This window comes from Corvus moneduloides, chromosome 4 (assembly GCF_009650955.1).
Source record: "Corvus moneduloides isolate bCorMon1 chromosome 4, bCorMon1.pri, whole genome shotgun sequence".
In the NCBI taxonomy this organism is placed as follows: Eukaryota; Metazoa; Chordata; class Aves; order Passeriformes; family Corvidae; genus Corvus; species Corvus moneduloides.
This window is the reverse complement of record NC_045479.1, coordinates 34,780,782-34,801,653: the sequence shown is the minus strand read 5'-3', so window position 1 is coordinate 34,801,653 and position 20,872 is coordinate 34,780,782. Positions and strand designations below refer to the sequence as shown.

At 35.6% G+C, this 20,872-nt stretch overlaps 1 protein-coding gene across 10 annotated transcripts in view; it reads right to left on the bottom strand.

Moving 5' to 3' along the window:
• The window catches only part of PPFIA2 (PTPRF interacting protein alpha 2), a 296,305-nt gene that overhangs the window by 63,630 nt on the left and 211,803 nt on the right, over positions 1-20,872 (bottom strand). For all 10 annotated transcript variants that reach the window (XM_032105306.1, XM_032105297.1, XM_032105298.1 and 7 more), the window contains 3 exons: positions 16,871-16,987; positions 6,050-6,271; positions 1,724-1,870 (listed from right to left, as the gene is read on the bottom strand). In XM_032105306.1, the coding sequence (XP_031961197.1) occupies positions 1,724-1,870; positions 6,050-6,271; positions 16,871-16,987 (486 nt within the window). The remainder of the gene's footprint in view (positions 1-1,723; positions 1,871-6,049; positions 6,272-16,870; positions 16,988-20,872) is intronic.

The window sequence follows — 20,872 nt, the reverse complement described above, 5'->3', positions numbered from 1 at the left end:
GTATCAGTGAAATGATAGCTAAACTAACAGGCAAGTCACCCCTCAGTGTGGGAGAGCTTATCAGAGAGGTATTAACTCAAGCATGGAACAATGTAGGCTGCCAGACTTACTACTGATTTGAGGCTCAAGGATCAAGGAAGGTGAATAAAAGTTGTAAAATGGCACTAATTAAGATGAAAACGCTCCACTGATGGATGTGGTATTTATCTGAGCAAAATAATAGTACTGGTACTAGTTAAACAAGAATTTTCTAAATGGAAATGGTCCATCTTACAGAAAAGTTTACATATGAGCTAAAATGGGAAAGAAGTACAATTCTGAAAGGATGGAATTCCATGACGAAATTGCCAAAATATTTTCTGAATGAATCCAATCATATATTATGACAAGTTAAAACTGACATTTCATTCATTACAATTAAATCTCATTTTACAGAGGTGAAATTGATTAATCTATGATAACTATTAAAGAGAAGTAAGAAGACTTTTTATAACTGCAGCATTTTCTGGCCTACTGAGATGCACCACACAATTATGATCTTTTAATGGTTACTGCTTTCTTGTTCAATCCAGGTAATACAAGACAAAATGAAAAAGGCGTGCGATTGTAGATTCTTTTTTTATCTTTAAAAAAGCATGAAAAGATAGGCTTTTACCATCTCAATGTTGCAAATCAACATCAGGTCTGACCATATATACTCTAAACCTAGTTGTTTTGATTCCTGCTTTGAGTAGGCAGAACTCTGCAGCACAGCATGATTTACATTGGCAACAATAAGAACTCCGATACAAGTACCTTCCTTTACCATCATTGAGTGTTTTTTTCTCTGACAATTGAAGACACCTCTTAAAATAGTCTAAGGAAGCTGGAAAAAGCTGGAGAGTTTGAGTGCTGATGGTTTAATTTCCCTGAAGAGGTAGTCAAATACATATATACACACACACACAGAGGGATGCATGCATGTGTGTGCAAATATATCTTCATACAATTATAGAAGCAGAGATTATCACGTCACATCACACATGCTAATTTCCCAAATAACACTTCAAATTGTTTAAAAACATGCTAGGCAAAAAGGAAGTCTGATACTGAGGCTGGGTTTGAATTATACATTATGAATTATATTCATTTCATGTTTGCTTTCAGTTTATATCATATTCCTCAAATTACAAAGCAGTGTTTTATGTTCAGTTTACATTCCAGATTTGGAATCACCATGGAAACAAAGTACCATGAGAGAAAGCTGCACAGTCATGTTATAAGCTTTCTTAAAATATATTCAGAGTTCATTTATCATTTTAAAATTTTATTTGCACTCTACTAATCTGTAAAATCATTAGAATATATTACATACAAATTTTTCTCTCTCCTGAAGAAAGGAATTTTTTTAGCTCAGACTAATTTTTAGAAAATAAAATTCCAAAATTCTTACATAAGAAGCAAATATATTCCACTACTTAGGGAATAAGACTGTGTGCACTTATGCAAGACTATCAGAAAACCCAGTTATTTTCCAACATTGAACGTACACATTGAAATTACTGTTCACAGCTGTAGTAGCTGATACAACATTTAGAGGTGCTGAACAATTTAGGACTTTTTAGATTAACTGAATCTGTTGATTGAAACTGAACAGATTCACCTAATGGAAACCCCTTATAGTAAATAGACATTAATTTTCATTGGGTATGAAGAAAACAACTGACTAAGGCAGGTACAGCACCTGACGCAGGATGGCTTCCTTGTTTGCCAGTTCATTTTCCAGCTTATCGTTCATGTCGTGTATGGAGGTCGATTCTCTCTGAGCACTGAGGTAGCGCTTCTCCAGCGTAGTTATTCTTTCTTCCATATCTTCCTTTTGTGCCATTGCCTAATGTGACACCAAAACTCCCATCAGGAATCGCACAATTAAAATACTACATAATTTCATAATGGTTTAATTTTCGTGCTAATAGTAGACAGGAGTGTAAGGTATGCTCAGAAGTAAATCTTCAGTTTTAAAGAGAATTCTTTGGGATTTCTTGTAGCTGTGATACAGAATGACAGAATCAACCAGGTTGGAAAAGACCTTTGAGATCATCAGGTCCAACCTATGACACAATTCCACCTTGTCAATTAAACCATGGCGCTGATCATACACCCAGTCTTTTCTGAAACACATCCAGGCATGGTGACTCCACCACTTCCCTAGGCTGCCCATTCCAACGCGCAGTTACCCTTTCCATGAAGGACTTCCTCATGTCCAACCTGAACCTCCCCTGGTGCAGTAGCAGCAGTTGAATACAGCAAACAGAAACAAACTTCACCTTTTGCATATGTTTCTAGTTTCTATATTTTTCAATGCAAAAATCATAGCAAACAAAGCTCACATTTACTTGCTTGTTTTTTAAACAACAGCTTGATCAAAATTTATAAAAATTGATATAGTTACATAATAGTAGAAACATAACTACAGTGACATGGGGTAAAAAAAAAAATACATGCACATTCCTATACTTATTCCTGGGTTCTGCTAAAATTTTCTTCTGAAGAACATGTAGCAGACATCCCGTGACATGTCCTGAAATTTCAGGAAAACAAGTGACCATAATGTTGGATACATAACCGTAACCATAACATATGGGTATGCTATACATATATGCTATGGGGAGGACTTCTCTAAGATCTTGAGGTTTTCTTATGTTTTAAAAGCTGGTCTCACTGAAATCAATTGCTATAATTTAGCTAGGCTATTCATTACTCTCTCTATTATATTTTTTATTTTTCTTCAATAAATTTTAATGAAATTAGAAAATTTTATTAACTTTAAAGTTGTGTCTGGCTCTTGAGAAGAGTTACATGTTGCCACATAACCTTTAACAATGAAAATATTTACTGTTAGGCATGCCTTACTGATTTTGCTTTATTATATTATGAAAGCAGTGTTGAAGTAAGTATTTTTCAAGACATAGTTGACACTGAACCGTGCCATAAATCAAATCCCTCCTGATAGGAGAAAATTTTCTAAAAGTCCTTGCAAGGGGTTTCAAAAGATAAACTGAGACTTTTCCTTGAGTTTCAATGCTTCCAGATAGTTGTTTATTAAGTCTTATCAGAGGAACAGAACCACTAGCATGACCCAGGTACAGCATAGAGTACAGAAAGCAGGAGAGAAGTATAATTATCAAGATTTACATGGACTTTTAAAGATAATTTAACCAATAGTTACTAAAAAGGTACATTATTTTCACTTTCCTACCAGTTATTCAGTAACACAGGCAGGAACTGCGAAATTCTCTATCCAATCATTCCAAACTACTTTTACTGCAGAATATGGAGTAGTAGAAGAAGGAGAAGAAAGTTTAGAGAACAACAACAATCCTCCATTTTGATATTTTTTACTCTTATCTATTTACTACAAAGAGAAGCCCAAAACCTCTAAATTTTTCACCCTGTGACAATCTTACATAGTAGTCTATCACCTAATTCACACCACTGTATTTTCTAGTTCTTGTCTGACTGTTGGTAATTTTTTCCAAGGTTGGAGGTTAAAACAGTGTTGTTCAGGGGGGTAAAACCCTTAAAAACAGGCAGAGAAATATTCTTGGCACTCTGGGGTCCTACAATAGTGATCATACAAATGAATTTGAATAGCTACTCCTGAAGTGGACCACATCCAGCTGATCTTTTTGAGTATTGCCGGAAAAACCAACAGCATAAATAGAGTTATTACATATGTAATTTGTTAAATTACACAAGAAAAAACCTTCAATAATTTGTACAAGTTATACTATACCAAACTACCCCTTTCTTGTTGCATGTATGCAATTTTCTGTACTGGGATGACAATCTTTTGTGGCAGTATGAAATAATCGAAGGTACTTCCACTTTTACAAATATGTTTTGCAGCAGATTTTGCACTGGCATTTGGTAATTATTCTAAATGCAAACGTATTAGTGGCAGCTTTTCTTAGGAAGAAATGAAATGAAAGCAATTAAGCCCACAGCCAGTGTAATGTGGTATTCAAAAGATAAATAGCAAGTGGCAATCAAGTGTCTGAGATACAGCAATATTTGCCAAAGTTAAATACAGTGGAGATAGTAGAATCCCCTTGTGACTTAATGTAGCAGTGGTGGAGAAGGAGAAACACATCATAGCATCATAGAATTGTTCAGGTTGGAAAACTCCTCTAAGAACATCAAGTCACACAATAAATGTAGCATCACCATGTCCTCAAATGCCGTATTAATATATTTCACGAACACTTCTAGGGATGGCGACTCTAATGCTTCCCTGGGCAACCTGATCGTATGCTTGACCACCCTTTCAGTGGAGAAAATTTTCTTTATATCCAAATGAAACATCCCTGCCACAACTCGAAGCCACTTCCTCCTGTCTTGTCACTTCTTACTTGGGAGAACAGATCACCCACCTCGCTATAACCTCCTTTCAGGTAGGTGCAGAGAGAAACAAGGTCTCTCCTGAGCCTCCTTTCCTCCAGACTAAACAACCCCAGCTCCCTCAGCAGCCCTCATCAGACTTCTGCTCCAGACCCTTGACCAGTTTTGTTGCCCCTCTCTGGACATGCTCCTGCACCTCAACATCTTTCTTGTAGTGAGGGGCCCAGAACTTGAGGTGTGGCCTTACCAGCATCAAGTACAGGGGGACAATCACTTCCCTGGTCCTGCTGGCCATGCTATTGCGGATGACCTTGGCCTTCTTGGCCACCTGGGCACACGCTGGCTCATGTTCGGCCACTGTTCACCAGCATCCCCCAGGTCCTTTTCCTTTGGGTCACTTTCCAGCCACTTTTCCCCAAGCCTGTAGCACTGCACGGGGTTGTTGTGACCCAAGCGCAGAACCTGGCACTTCACCTTCTTGAACCTCATACAATTGGCCTTGGCCCATCAATCCAACCTCTCCAGTCCCTCTGCAGAGCCTTCCTGCCCTCCAGCAGATTGACACTCCTGCCTAACTTGGTGTCATCTGTAAACTTACTGAGGGTGCCTTTGATTCCCTCATCTGTATCATCAATAAAGATATTGAACAGGACTGGCCCCAGTGACGAGCCCTGCAGAACACCAGAAGTGATATGTCACTATTGTCACTATGTCACCAGCTGGATATGTCACTATTCCCCACCCCATGCTGGGCCTGGCCATCCTGCCAATTTTTCACCCAGTGAAGAGTGCACCTGTCCCAGCCATGAGCAGCCAGTTTCTCCAGAGGAATGTAGTGGGAGATGGTGTCAAAGGCTTTACTTAAGTTCATGTAGGTAACATCTACAGCCTTTCCTTCATCTACTGCACAGGTTAATTTATCATAGAAGGAGATCAGGTTGGCCAAGCAGGACCTGCCTTTCATATTCCTGTGCTGGCTGAGCCTGAGCCCCTGGTTGTCCTGCACATGCAGTGTGATGGCACTCAGGATGATCTGCTCCATGATCTTCCTGGGCATCGAGGTCAGTCTGACAGGCCTGTAGGTCCCTGGATCAGTGAAAACTAGTCTTTGTAACTAGACAAAAATGATAAAATACTTAAAAGTATTTTAAGTACTTAAAAAGTATTGTGAAGAGACTTAGAGCCTATGCCAAGCATCGGAAACTGTGAAGGATCATCTCTTCCAGAATACTAGAAATAACAGGTAAAATATATGCATATAAATGCATATACATACACACGCATACATAAATGCATATGAAATAACTATATTGTAGGAAGCAGTGTAACAGAAAGGTAACTAACACATATTAAAATAGATTCTAGAAGCCAACAATCCACACATACTGAGAACATCTGCCTAAGAGAAGATATGCTGGAGAACACTGAGAAACACCACAAATTTAAGAGGAGGAAAGAGATGGAAAATTAAATTATACTTTCATTTATTGAGAGAAAGAAAGAAATTTCTAGTACTGTTTCTTAATTTAAATTTTCTGTCTCCTATGTTTAAGGGCTTTCATCGGTGCTCAACTTTTGCTGCCCATATACATTGGCCTCTATCAGTTTGTAGCAGATATCATAGGAAAAACAATAAGGAAATACGAGGTGAGTGTGGTGAATTCCTTACCTCTCTAATGTCTCTCTGATATTTACTGTTCATTTCCTCTGTTTTAATGAGCTCCTTTCTTGTGGTCTCTGCTTCCTGCTCTACCTCTCCCACTCGGGAAGACAGTGCAGCCAAACGCTCCTTCATTTGTGCCATTTCATAGTTTTGCTTTTCCAGTAGCTCCTGAAGTTCAACAACTTGACTGGCTTCATCATTTGAGTCTATTGAGCCATTTGATAGGCGCTGTTAATGGAGAAGTGACATTGATTAATTATCTTTTAATGTGGGCTCTAGCTAAAGAATTTCTAAAGCAAAGATTATTTAAAAATTACCAAAGCAACTAGGAAGGAAAAAGCCATTTTCGTGGTACATAAGACAGGTATAGTTACGAGAAAAATAGCAAAAGATTAATTCATATCAATGGATTCCAGAATGTAGCATCACAGAGAGATGTAGACAACGGCATTAAGAGCAGAATACTATACATAAAAAAGGTTTAGTTTGGCATTATGACTATTAGAGTACGGATTGCAACATACTTCTGAAAAATCACCAAATTCATTTCATTGATCTTAACTAAACTTACACAGCATTTTAAATGAAACAAAGTTAATGTCATTTGCAAAATACACCATGCTGCAGACAGGAAACAGCATGAATAAATCACAGACTCACTGTACCAGAAAGTGCTTTCACGCTGGACAACATACTAGTTAGATTTGCATTAAAAACAAGTTCTGATGAAGTAATTTATGTACTGCTGAAAGCCTTGGTATGAATATAGTTATAAAGAAAAAAAAAAATCAAGATTTCATTACACACAGTGCATTTGGGATATGATCTCAGCAATATGATTTATATTGCAAATAAAAGATTGCAGGATAGAAGTGCATTCACCAGCAGGACTTGCTGGTATTGCCTCATTACAACAGATATTCATATTAACATTTTCCAGCATAGGCTAAGCCTATGGTTTCATACAAATTTAATTCTCTCATGTCAAAAAAAATAGGCAAAAAAACAACAAACAAAACCAGAAATATTTGATTTGACCTGCAACATGAAAAAATAAAACCAAAGTGCCCAACCTGTCATTAGCTTTCTTGATTATGTACAATTTTATTGATTAAATTTATATTATGGAGCACAGGAACAAAGTATTTTTCTGTAGCTATAATTTTAAACATCACAGAGAAATATTGGCCCTAAGAGATGCTTATTGTCCTTCAGGTGATAATGTATATAACAATGTATATATGAAAAATTCCTAGCAAGATCTGAGGGGAAACCAGGATTGCTTTCATTAGCACTTTGTATTATTATTGTCAAAATATATTTTAAAGAAATCTTCTAATGCCTCTAAGAACATTATTTAATGGCTTTAACAACATTCTTTTCTCAATCAGCTGTAAAATGAACCCAGATCAAGACTACCTGCCCTGTTGCCGATCACTGAATAAAATTACTCTAAAAATTCATTACATCAAATAACTCAGTTCCAAAGCTGTATTCTTTACACTAGCTAATTATATTTTAGGTATCTCATGTTAGCTGCTGAACCATCATTCATCTACTTTCAGGACACCATGGTAAGATGGCCATAGCAAATTAAAAACTTATTTACTCTCAGTTTGATGTTTGGAAAGTGTTCAATTTGTCTGCTTGAATCAAAATGCTATTAATATGCAGCAGTCAAAAACAAAATAGTACTCGAATACTCAAACAGGATAAGACAGCCAAACCATGATATTTTCTTCCACTTTGAAAATTAAAGATAAAGTTTTTATCTATGAAAATTATAATCTGTTCTACTGCTTTAATCTCATACAGCAATTTTAGCAGTTTTCACAGATTGGGAAATTTTATCTTGCATGGAATTTGCCCTGCAGCTCTCTGAAGAGCAGTCCAGGAATGCTGCAAGGTTATAATAAGCCAAATACTAAATCTCAAATGCAATAAATGGCATGTGTTCATGTACCTTATGTGACATAAACCCTGGTAATTATGAAATGGCAACCTGTGATATCTAGGACTATGTCCGCTGCAAGAGAAGAATTCTCTTTTCATTAATGAAGTTTTTTTCCTTAAGATATTAATAACTAAACTACATATAAATTAAACCTGAAAACCAATCTTTTTCTACTAATTTACTTAGTATCTGAGAATTAAGGAAAGTGATATGGCAGTTAGAATTTGTCTCTCACCACTAAACCGCTGCTGTGACTGACAATTATGCATGCATGTATTTTGATCTATGCACATGAACTTAACTCATAATTCTTTGATGAACTCTTTTTACAAAGTGCTTTAATTCTCATCATTGTTCACCTTTACTTTACATTTTTCTTGTAATCATACATAGAGCTAGTTGGTATTTAAAATTACAAACTTGCTAAAAATGTCAACATTTTAATTTTCCTGAGTAAGATCAGGATAAAAAAAAAGCTTTCTGTAAAGACACAAATAAAATTTTAAACACTCAGTTTAAAATCTGGTATTTTTAGAATTTTGAAGCATACTTTAAAAGTTTACCAAGTGATTTTAACTGATACTTTGTGACTTTTATGCCTTGTTATTATTTTATGATATATTATTATATGAGTACATCATATACAGCAATCACTTCAAAAGACAACAGGTAGAATGTTATTAAGAATTATTTCAAGGATTAACTGATATAACGTTCCTCAGTTTTTAAGGAGGGTTTTTATCAACAGTTATGATAATAATTTCCCCTCTCTCCCACACAAAAATAGCTTGAACAAGAATGTGAAAGTATGCAATGTCAGTAGAAGCAAAAGACATTCTGTAGATGATGATTCAAATTCATTTTCTGATTTAGTGACAGGAGCAGGAACCTCCCATGCTTCAGAGAAATTTCCTATGGAATAAGCTGGAGTGACAGAGGTGCAGCATCTTTTTTGTTACTGAGTTTGTGAATAATGTCCATGTCCCTTGTCTTGTAATTGTTTGTTTGATTCTTTTCTTGTTCTTTCTCTGGTTGAATTTATTTTATCTTGTTGAATTTTTTTTGTTTCCTGGTATTCAAGGAGCTTCTTCTTGTTGATGCTGTATATTAATTGCAATCCATTGCAATTAATATATCAATTACAATACCATTACTCTATATTAATTACAATCCTTTGTAAATAAACAATTAGTTGAATGTTTAAAACAATGAAATTTAATAAATCTCTGCTAATTATTACCTGAAACACTAAAGGAAACCTTTTCAGAAGAGCATGCTCAAAAAAAAAGCTTTCAAAGTAGACGTTCTTGAGTATCATATCCCTATACTAGCTCAAATCCCCCAAAAATGGAAGAAATAGTGTCAAATTAGTTGTGGTGGTGGAAAAGGAAGTACTGAAAGTAATCTAAAACAATTAGGAAGTATTTAAAGAGGGAATGTTAAAGAAAACTTTCGACCTAGTCAAAACGATCTAGCAGAGAAAACAAAAAATGTACCTGGTCCCTAGATCTGTCTTAGAAGTTAATCATCCAGATGAAGTCTTCAACAAATTTTATGATGCTGTCTATCAAAAGGGGTCATGAAGAAGCCACATATGGACACACTCCTTAAGCTCAATTAGCTCACACAAAAGAATCTACTATCAATGGCTATTTTTCGCCCAAAAAAAGAAATGTGGCAGATAGCTCACATGCTTCAGTGCTTTGAGGGTTTTTTTTGCTAACTAGTTTACCCAATACAGATAGTCCATCTGTTTCTATCACATTTACTTAGTTAGACTTCAATACTGCAGAGGCAGCAGCACCATCAAATATTTTCCCCCTCATCGTTTTTGCTTTCTATGGACATGGCAGGTACACACAGCTGCAGTGTGTGCTTGCCTGCTACACATACTGTAAGGGTCTCTGGCCTCTAATCCTGCCCCTTTCTACAGGTTTCTCAGCCACATGAGAAATCTGGCTGGCATAAGACTGAAAGGCCCAACAGAACCTTAAGACATCTTGTCTTGAGCTAGGTCAGAGCAAACAAAGGTACATGAGCAATGACATCTCTACCCAACAATGCAGCACTTACATTCCTCCTCTCCTGGGAAAAATAAGGGAAAGAGAAACAGCAAGAGGATGCCTGTTGTGGGTTTTTGTAAGCTGAGGGTTTTTTGCTTTTTTGTTTCTCTTACATCACCATAACACCACACCAGATAAATAACTGATATAACATAAATAAAGCGGTTGTTACCAAGGGTTTTAGAGATACCCTTCCTTCATAAAGAAAGCCTTCAGTCTCATCCAAATATAGTGAAACAAGATAGGAAGAGAAACAGAAAGGATGGAATAATCATCAAATAAATCTGATGACAGTGATGGTACTAACTCTAACAGGTGACACTGCAGAGACAGGAATGAGGGGACAATAGGGATGAAACAAGAAATGTTTGGGGTGGAAAGGGGAGAAGTAAAATTTTAATTTCTTAAGGTCTGTGGAAATGGAGGAGGAAAGCAAATGTTCCCTACCACTGAACAGTATGAAAAGGAAAATAACATCCCTGGAATCTGGTTTTCTTCCTTTCAAGATCCAAAAAGCACTCCAGTAAGACAATCTGCTGCTTGTATAGGAGTGTCAGCAGGGAGAAGGACAGCAGATTGGAGCATTACAAACAACCAGAAATCCCACCCCCCCTATATTGCTGCTTCTTTCCACCATGAGATAATAAAAGGAAAACCAGCTGCAGACTAGTTCACTAGTAAAAACCAAGAACAATGGTAAAGGAACACCATGAGAAATTGTAAAATAAGGCTCATCCAGAATATTGGAGTCTCTGTTAATCTAATTCATACTGCCCTTTCAATTAAACCCTAGCAATAAATAACACTGGAGGCAAACTGATTGGAGCGACACATAAAGTAAGATAAAATAAAAAAAAGAGTAGGGACAAAAGTCTACAGAAGTTAGCAAAAGGAATGGTAAAATTGTACCAGGTTATATAGTAAAGTTCTTTACCATTTTATTTTGTAGAAAGAACTTACATTCAACTACCTATGTGGTAAAATACACATGAAAACCTAATTTTTTAAAAGCAAATCCCAAGAACAGTAAAAAGCACCTCCACGTGATATTTTTTCTCCACTTGTGTAAAATTTGACACAAAATATTTGCTTTAAATACTATCCACCAGTAATTATTTATGTATTTTGTACTAGAATTTAACCTCAGAGAGTGGTGAGAAGGAAACCAATAATATCTCATGGGGTTATCTCTGAAAAACCTGCAGCAGAGACAGGACCCATTAACCCGAGAGAACTCCTAATTTGTGCCTCTGAGTTTTGGTAGTACGAGCACAGCTGATTCACAGGATGCCCATAAGCATAAGCATTTCCACATCAGAGAACTAAATTAAGCTCTGTCTAAGCATAAGGTACCTTTGAATAATCGAAAGTCATCTAAAAATTCAGAAGTCTTGTCTTTTAGAATTCCTAGAACAAACAAGTATTTTTATGGTATAAGCATGTGGGTTGTGTGGGTGGGGCTTTTGTGTGTATGTGTATTCTCTTTTTGGTTTTGGTTTTGTTTATTTAAACCCTAAAATTGTGTGCCCTATGTCTAGTCTTTACTAAGACACTCTCTAAATTTTTTTTAAAGGAGCACTGGCAAGTTCACTGCACCATAAACCCCATTTCACCATGGTCCTCACATGGAAATTTGGAAAATTTGGTCCCAAATCCCAGGGGAAAAATATAAAAAAAGATTTATTTTTAACTCTATAATGGTGGAGATGTTCCTTCCAACTTAGAAAATCTGATCATGAAGGCTCCATCAGAGAAGAGACAGAAATACAGTTTACTTCACAGGTCAAATAAAATTGTCTGAATTCTATGGCATGGAAATATCAAAAAGTAAGTAAAATAACCACCAAAGAAAGCTAAACTATACAGGTCACTTTTAGGAGAGCAAGAGTGAAAATCAATGCTGCAAAGAGTAATACTTACTGATGCTGTTTGAGATGTAAGAATAAATAAGTTACAGCGGATGCTTTTTGCTACAGTGTAGCATTCTTCCACCCCATTCCATTCAAATGCCTCATACAAAACATTAAAAAAACCCCTGGTACTAACAGAGTTACATTGCTATGTGATAGACCAATCCCAAAGGACAACTAAACAAGCAAATGCAGCATGATCATCATCCATATAACCAGTACACAAACCAGTGTGTAAAGCTATGCCAAAACCACTAGCATTACACTTAAGCTGTCACAGTAATTGCTAAGTGTTTGATTGCCTCTGTGTTTGAAAATTATTCTACTTCTCTAGGTTGTTTCACACGTTTTGGTCTGCGTCAGGCAGTAATCTCCTGATCATTAGAGGTCTCCTCTTCAGTTACTCTGAACTGTCTCCAACCTCTAACCAGTTATCAAATACAATATTCTCTCAACTGGAATTATTTTTCCCCCCCTACCCCACTCCTGATGTAAAAATAGCCACCTTCTCTGGCACTTTTCTCTCTAAACATCCTCACTCTCTTGCACTTTCTACTGAGCCATCAAAAGATTCCTAGTTTTATTACTGATTTGAAGATCTAGAATGTCTGTTTCCTGATCAGCTTTCAGCTCTTATTCATCTTCTGATGTCTGTGATCATCTGTCCCACTTTAGTCCTTTTGCAAAATGACAGAGGGGAGGGCATTCACTTGATGGGTGGGAATTTTTTTTCATGTTGCTGGTCTCTTCCAAAATGCCTGCCTGTTTCTCTTTTACACTATTAGATGACTTCCTGAGCTCTCACACAGGAGAGAGCAATCAGTTGCTGCTCCTTTATTATAAAGGCTGTCTAGCTGTTCAAACCAAACTATACACACAACCTCTGTCCTCATTTGCCCTGACTAGCACCTTTTTCTTAGTAGCCTCCCCATTCCACCATTAGAAATTATGTTCTGGCAACTCCTTGCAGTAAATCATCCAGCAAAGGTCTGTCAGCCAACGCTGTCAGTTATCAGAGTACTTGAAATGTGAAATTCCCCTGCGAAATTTCCCCTTTAAAGATATGTTTTAACTGGCTTAATATGTAGTAGAATATAGGGGTTTCTACTAGGTAAAAAGGAAAAGAAACTCATACAATCGGAAGGCACGTTAATTTATATGAAACAAGCAAAGAACTGATTTCTTGACAAAGATTTGAGAAGTCTGTTGACTTATCATTTAAACCGTGCATAAGTCATGCAGCTCTTTATGCTATAGTGGTGAGCACTAAGTATTCATAGTCATGCAGACATACTAAACTATTAAGCAGAACAGTACTTACAAAATATTAGCCTGGACTCTTTCTGAAAGAACACTGCATACACTCCTAGACTTACTCCTTAGACTCATGAAGGCTTCTAAGCTAACTGCAGCTTATATCCATGATTCCTTTCACTCAATAAGCCTCACCTTGCCAGGTGCATCAAGCCATCAGTCTTCATTAAGTCCCCCTCAGCACATGATTCTTTAATTAGCTTTATAAATATCAATTTGGAAAGAGATGATTAGAAAACCAGAAAGATGTCTGCACTGCTTGTAAGCAAACCCATCATCTGCTTATCAAATCTATTTTGTGTCTGAAGTGTATTATTTCTCTAATTTAGAAAATACATGCTTTGGGGCACGATTCACATCTCCCACTACATTTCATACATCACTCCCACTACATTTTATACATCTTGCATTCTGACTACACTCAGAAAACAGGTAAACAAAGCGTCCTTGCAGCAAACTTTTCTCTAAGGTCCAGAAACCCCTTTGACAGTTGGTGTTCTTTCATTACTAAGTCCTAGTTTTAAATGATGCTTCTGATGAGGGCTCCATATGTCCTTCCTTCACTCCTTTCTCTGCCATTTCAGCTACCAGTTGAAATGAAAGATTTTTTAATTTATTCATTCAAAACAAAAGAGTGCATGTGATATAAACTTTTTTCAGTAAAAACTGAAACTGGAAGTTTTCCGCAGTGTTCTATTAATCATACAAAAACATACATCAGAAAATCCAAAAATAATCAAGTCCAAAAACCAGAACAGATTCTGATGATTGCTCTGAAAGACACTTGCTACTTTTATTAATAGTATTTGATTTGCGCTCTGAACATTTTAGCCCACTATACTTGCCTTGGCAAAACACCTTTTACTCCTACACGATACAATGTCTACAATTGTTGTCAGTGTTTTCACAGATTTTTGTATTCATAACCTGATTTAATTTTGAAAGTTTGATTTAATTATTGTAATATGTTAGTGCTATGAGTAAGAAGAAAAAATGTGATTCTTAAATAAGCTTAATGTGACAGCCTGAGGTATATTATAAAGCAAAATAGACCCAACTGTTTGGTTCTTGCAAAAAGTAATTATATATGGCTCTGAGTTCCTCAATGAAGACCTGGTCTTCATTGCACCAGAAGTATCAGGCTCTTTTACCTCTCCTGGTATATGTATCTGTTTCCATTTGATTCTGGTATTGTTCTGAAGGGAATTACCAATTTCTGTTGGTAAAACTACCCTTACTATGGGTAGGACCAGTGTGCTTCCAAGGAGAAACACCCAGATTTACACTGCACTCAAATAGTTAGCTTATGTACCTTCAGTGTAATAGAAATCCATGCTGAACTGGATTTGTCAAGCAGGACACTTTTGATACATCCATGGCATCTTTGAGGATAAAATAGTCATTCCTCAGGCTAATTAGTCTCTGATAAAACTCCATTAACTTCAGAAGAATTATTGCAATGATTTTTTATATATTTGAATTAAAATACGTGGCACAGAATTTAGGAATATTCTCCATTATGAGAGAGAAATAAGCAAAATATAATTACAACTGTAATGGTGGACATTAAAGGTGTACAAACATCATAAGATCCTCTCTTTTCCAAAGCAATTTCAATACTCCCTAATTTGCATATGATCATTTCTGAAAATACTGTTTTACTGAATAATTCAACTTTCATGGTTCTTATGGAAGGTGAAATAAATATCAGTAGGAAATAATGAGTTTATTTGAAAACAAACTACTTATTCACAGTATCTTATTTCTGGCTGTTCACTTCCACTGTTGCTGCATCCCAAGTTGCTTCTCAATAGACTTAACAATGGCCACTTTGTTCACTGGGAGTTCTCTCTTTCCTGGCTTTTGTTTGTGGGGAAATCAGGCTATTGTCCTTAGAGATTAAGTGAAAGATCTGAGTGACAGCAAGTGGTCACAGATCTAAGTAGGAGACTATCTGATAACATAAATGGTTGCATCTTAATTTTCACAGCAAGTGATCTTTGTCAGGTGTTCTTTGAAACAAGTTTTCAAGGTCCTTTAAAGCTCTTCTCTTTGTGCAAGTTGGCCTCTTTGCAAGTTTCTATATTTGCAAGCTTTTAAGTTTCTCTTGCCTAAATAATAAGGAATTGATGATGGCCACTAAGGTAAATGTAGAAAGGTAGAGAGCAGCTAGTGCAGAGGATGTGAATTAGAGTGCACTGGTTGATCCGGTGTCAATACAGCCTCCTCTTAATGCCATATCCAGTATGCTTTCATTACTGTAAGGAGCAAAAACTAGCAAGCACAAACCTTTATTTCAGCTAAAATGACAAACCCAAAGTGTTTTTATTAGGGAGCATATGAGTTTTGTGGACATAATGCTGTAAAAAAATTCAATTAAAAATTGATAATAATATGTTATGTTGGATTTCATTCCTCTCATTAGTGTCTAAACATAAAGTTTTCTTAAAGGATGGATAGTCTTATTTCCACTTAGTTCTGCTTACAAGCAGTGAACCCAGTGGCTCAAATCAGAAGATACAGCTTGGAAAGAAAGTAGAAAATCAGAGATTTTCAGCTAAACAGTGTGTTTGTATTTAAAAGCACAAGCGAGTGGGGTGTACACTGTTTATCAAAATTCCACAGATGTGTCTCTGAGTAAGATTTTTCCAAGAGGGGAATGTAGCTGAACAGTGTTTGTTTACTGTGTGTTTCTCAAACACATAGATTACTCAAAGGAAAATACACACAAACTGCAAAATGTGTAAAATTAATGCTTGCACTGCAAGTGCACCATTGGAAATTGGATTGCCTATAAAATAAGTAATGATGACAGCTATTTTTTCTAAGTAAGATTTATGCCGCTGTTCATCATACGGCATTACACAAAAATGCACAATTCCAAGCAGCAGCTCTACTCATTTCAGCTGTCTGCCAAATGTTATGTTATGCTATCATTTTAATTTAACAATTCTGAAGCAAAAGAGGAAGATGCTCAGCTTGGTTTTTGTCAATACGGAAATCTAAGGCTTAGGAAAAGACCTTTTTTTCTAAATCAGTCTCTACATTTTGTCATCTTTGAGCATTAAGCAGCAAATACTTGGCCAGAATTCTATACACCTATTTCTGACTGAAGGAGTGCTACATAAGCAGCTTCTCTCTATACGAGCATGGACATGAATTTGAAGATCATCCATAGGCAGCACAGAGAAAAATTACTTTTTCTAGTTTTTAGGTCTCTGTCATCCCCTTAGGGTCTATTTTTGCAGGAATGTTTGCACATACAGCCTTCCACACACACGTGCCACTACACCTTGCTCTTCTGTATGCAACCTACAAAGGATCACTCAGCAGCATATAGTACTTAAAATTGTAGCATTATGCAAAAAATTCCAAGAAAATTTGTTATAAGCTATGGGTCTAACTCAATATCCTATCAAAGAGCAAGGACCTGTCCATTTGCATTTGTTCTCCACTTAAACAAGCTAATTTTTTGATATGGGTTTCAGTAGGCAGACATCCCATAAAATATCCACATTACTAAAATCTAAAGCATGATTATTTATCACACTGATTGTTAGATTTAATGACAACTAACATTTTATACCTTTTCATGAACCTTTTGCCCTGGCTCCATTCCTTCAATATGCTCTGATTCAGCCGACCCTTCCCCAGCTGCCATTTTCCTTTGAATGTGTGCATTTTGTTCACGCAAAGCTACAATCTGCAAAAGAAAGAAAATAAGTGGTTAATGTATATAAAACAACCAGAAAAATACTGAGCAGGTGATTTTTAAAATCTATTAACAATTCAATTCTATGTTGGCCTTTCTAGTATTTGCAAAATTTGGTCATTATATGCAGAGAGGTTTAAAACCCAAACATATTCATGATGTCTAAAGGCAATTAAGGACACAAAGGAATCCATAAATGACACAATAGACAACACTGGCTTGTCTTCCATCCTAATTTTGTGGTAGGACAGTTTTTTTTTAGCCTGAAAGATGAAACAGCACTTAGCCATTGATTTTTTTGTGAGAACAAGACTTTCTCTTTTATATAGAATTCAATGAATGCCAAACTTGTGCTATAAGAAAACAGTACCACGAAGCTATGAATCAAACCCAAGTGATGTAAAACAAAGTGCTGGTTTTCTGTCAGCCTCCCACCACCAGTAACAGCAACATACTTTTCACGTGGTTTTTGTTAAGAAAAGCATGTACATTAACGTGCTCTACTATTCATTGACCATTTTAGCACATATACAAGCAGGTTTTATTGTATTTAAAATATTGGTTATGTATTGGTAATGCTACTAAAAATCCCATGCAGCTACTGGAAAATAGCTACTGCTTTCTCTCTGACTTTGTGGCTTACTCTCAGGCAATACACAGGATAGAAAGATTTAGGTCCTAATTTTTTTACCTTGTATACTATGATAAGCTGGAAGATCTGGCTAATATGAACAATTTATTTCATTAAATTGCACAGTTAGATATCTCTGTATTGTTCTGCTTTCATGAGCACATACAGTAAATGATTTACCTGATGAATTACAATATGTATTAAACACAGCAGAACACTGGTAGGATGTATAGATGCTGTTTTTGGAAAGTTGGTGTAAGTTTAAAGGCTTCTGTCACCGTATTTTGTCTGCACAGGTCCTGAGTCAGGAACACCCTAAAAGACTGTCCTGTCCTAGAATACAAAAGCACGGGGTAGGAGGGAGAATATAAGGTAGTACTACCTGGCATGCATGTGCTACAGCCACGATTTTGTGGGATATTTAATTAAATTAAATATAGTTTAATTTAGTTCTAATTGACATAAAGATAAACTTATTTTGATGTGAATAATTTAATTTTAATTTGAAACTCTTTTTCCAATATGTTTTTTTTTAAATTATATTTAAATCATTAACCATTTGAATCACTCTGACCAACATTTGAGATGTAAGAGACACACCACTTTAAACAGCTCTTCCTTAATATAAATGTTGAAAATTGCTGTAATATGAGATTCTGATGAGCAGGCTAATTCACTGCTCACTAAAAATTCCAAGTTACAGCCCTTGTAGAAGTCATATACTCCCACTGATTTCACTGCCAAGACCAAGACTTGAAGGCAGCATTTCATCCAAGCAATCATAGGAAACTACAAGTACGGGAACTAAAACTGTCTGATGCAATCTGTGTCTTTAGGGGTTGTACAAATACACTGAACTTTAAAATATTTTGCCTAAATAAGAGAATTACATCTGTCTCAAATAACAGAAGAAGGACTGGTATAACCTCATTAGCATAGTCTTACTTTGTGCACATTAATCAGTAATTTAATATTTGTGGCCTGTTTTCTGAATAGCTTCACTCACTTTTTTTTCTTTATGGTTCAAATATTTCTCAAATCAAAACTAGCGAAATGATGACTTCCACCAAACAAAATTAGCCATCAATTAGTGCTTAAAGAGACTTTTAGGCAGATTGAGATACTACAACACACATATTATAAAATCCTGATTGATATAGAGAAATTACACTTAATGTAAAAAAAATGTAAAATCATAGGATATGTTAATTGACAGGCAACAATAGATCTGGATTTTCCATATGATAATCTTTTGTTGATCCATTAAAAAGCAGACATCACTATGCCTTCATTTTGAATTATCACCTGTATCTAAAACAAATCCTTAACAGCCTTTTAGCTTAATAAGAATACTCTTTAAACACTAGTGCCAAATGTTGTCATTTCAGCACTTATTCAAAAGAGTTTAAGTTTTCTTAGACTCTAGGGGTTTTTAGGTACCATAGAACCACCACGTTCCAAGCAAGTAAATAAATAAAAAGAAAAAAAAAATCAATTGTTCCTTTTAGATGACAGGCAAATAAAAGAATGGAATATTGTGTATCATTATTTGGAGGCATTTTCTTGATTTTTTAATGTTTGGGAACAATCACTTTGCCAAAAATCCATCATTGTTAAACATTACAGTTTCAATGATTTTATTACTGTAATGAATGCAGAGCAAATATATACAGGATCAGCAAACAGTTTGAAGTCTGGCACATTGTAAAAGTTTCAGCTCTCGGATAGTCATCAGATAGCAGATCTAAACTGTGAAGAACCACACAGCTAAATTGTTTTCATTCTTTTTCTATTCTTGATTCAATGAATATATTAAAGCAGAATTAGTGCTCCTAAGGAAGAATGGAAATTCTCCAGTGTCTTACAAATAAACACAAATTTTTGCTTTTCATTTTGTTGAAGCAAAAGTTTTTAATAGCTATCATACTCCTTTTTATTACTTACTTATTTCTGATTTAACTTTCAATAATGTGCAAATTATTTGCAAATTTAAGTGTTAATTTAATCACTGAACTATTTGTGTAACTTTTAAAAAAGTTTTTCAAAACATGGAAGAAGGGTTGATGACCTGGGTGAAGACATAGATTACTCTAAATTTTTCCTAGGTAGACTCCAAAACTTCTTAAATTCTAATGATCATTACAATGGGAGACATCAATAATAGCAGAGATCTAGGTAAGGAAATGATCGTTCAAGGAAGATAAAATTTTGTAATATTATTTTTGTGAAATGCCTATCTGTTCTATTAAATTTTTTATGTTTATTATATCCAGCTTAAAATATCTACTACAAAACATGTCCACAGACAGCTTTCTAAGTACCTACATATTATCTAACCTCTAACATTAATTCCTGATGGTTTCCATTCTATGTTCTTTGTTTTGGAAAGTAAAAGGTAATATTCTTGAGGATGGCATCACAGTGGTTGAAAACAAATCAAAATTCTCCCCCCTCCCCCCTGCTCCAAGACAGATTAATAGAAAATAAATGTGGATAAATATCATCATTCTATTTAGGACTGTTGTACCCAAAGCTGGACAGTTAACCCAAACACTGAAGTTGAAATTATACCTTCTAAAATATGAACAAATATATCACATATATCACATATTTTTGTCTTTATCAGCTTCTGCTTGTGGACCTCAAATTATTATATTCCATTTCTAAAATCACAGACATTATTTTCCTATTTAGCACACTTGACCTGGACCACAGTAATGACTTTCAATGTGATTCTAAACTGGTAAAATTTTGAGTCTCTCCATAGTTGAGTCTAAAGAAAGCCTAAATGTGGCTCTCTTTCTCTGCCAAGCGCATTCAGCAGAACTGATACATTCTTTTTTTTTTTTTTGATTCAGAAAAATGAAGTGATTGTTGTCTGTTTAAGAATAAAATGTAGAGTATTACTCTTCTAGTTGGACCTTTCTAACTTTTGTAGCTTAAGTCCATGAAAATACCCTCTAGTCTGAAGAAATATTCCTTCAGCTTCTTCTCTTCTCACCGGCATATTGATCCTCAACATCCTTCTCACTTTTGCCTGTAAGTTTTATGACTGACAAGGGACATCAACATTTTAAAGAATTTCCAATTACTTAGATTCTGTCTTCCAGAAGTCAAAAGTACTTAGAAACAAATGGCACAATTTCTAAGGCCTACTCTGTCATAATGATTCTGAACATAACCTTACACAACTTCTGCCTTTCTGTCTCAACTATAAAATAATTTCAACATTCCTAAAGCCCAGC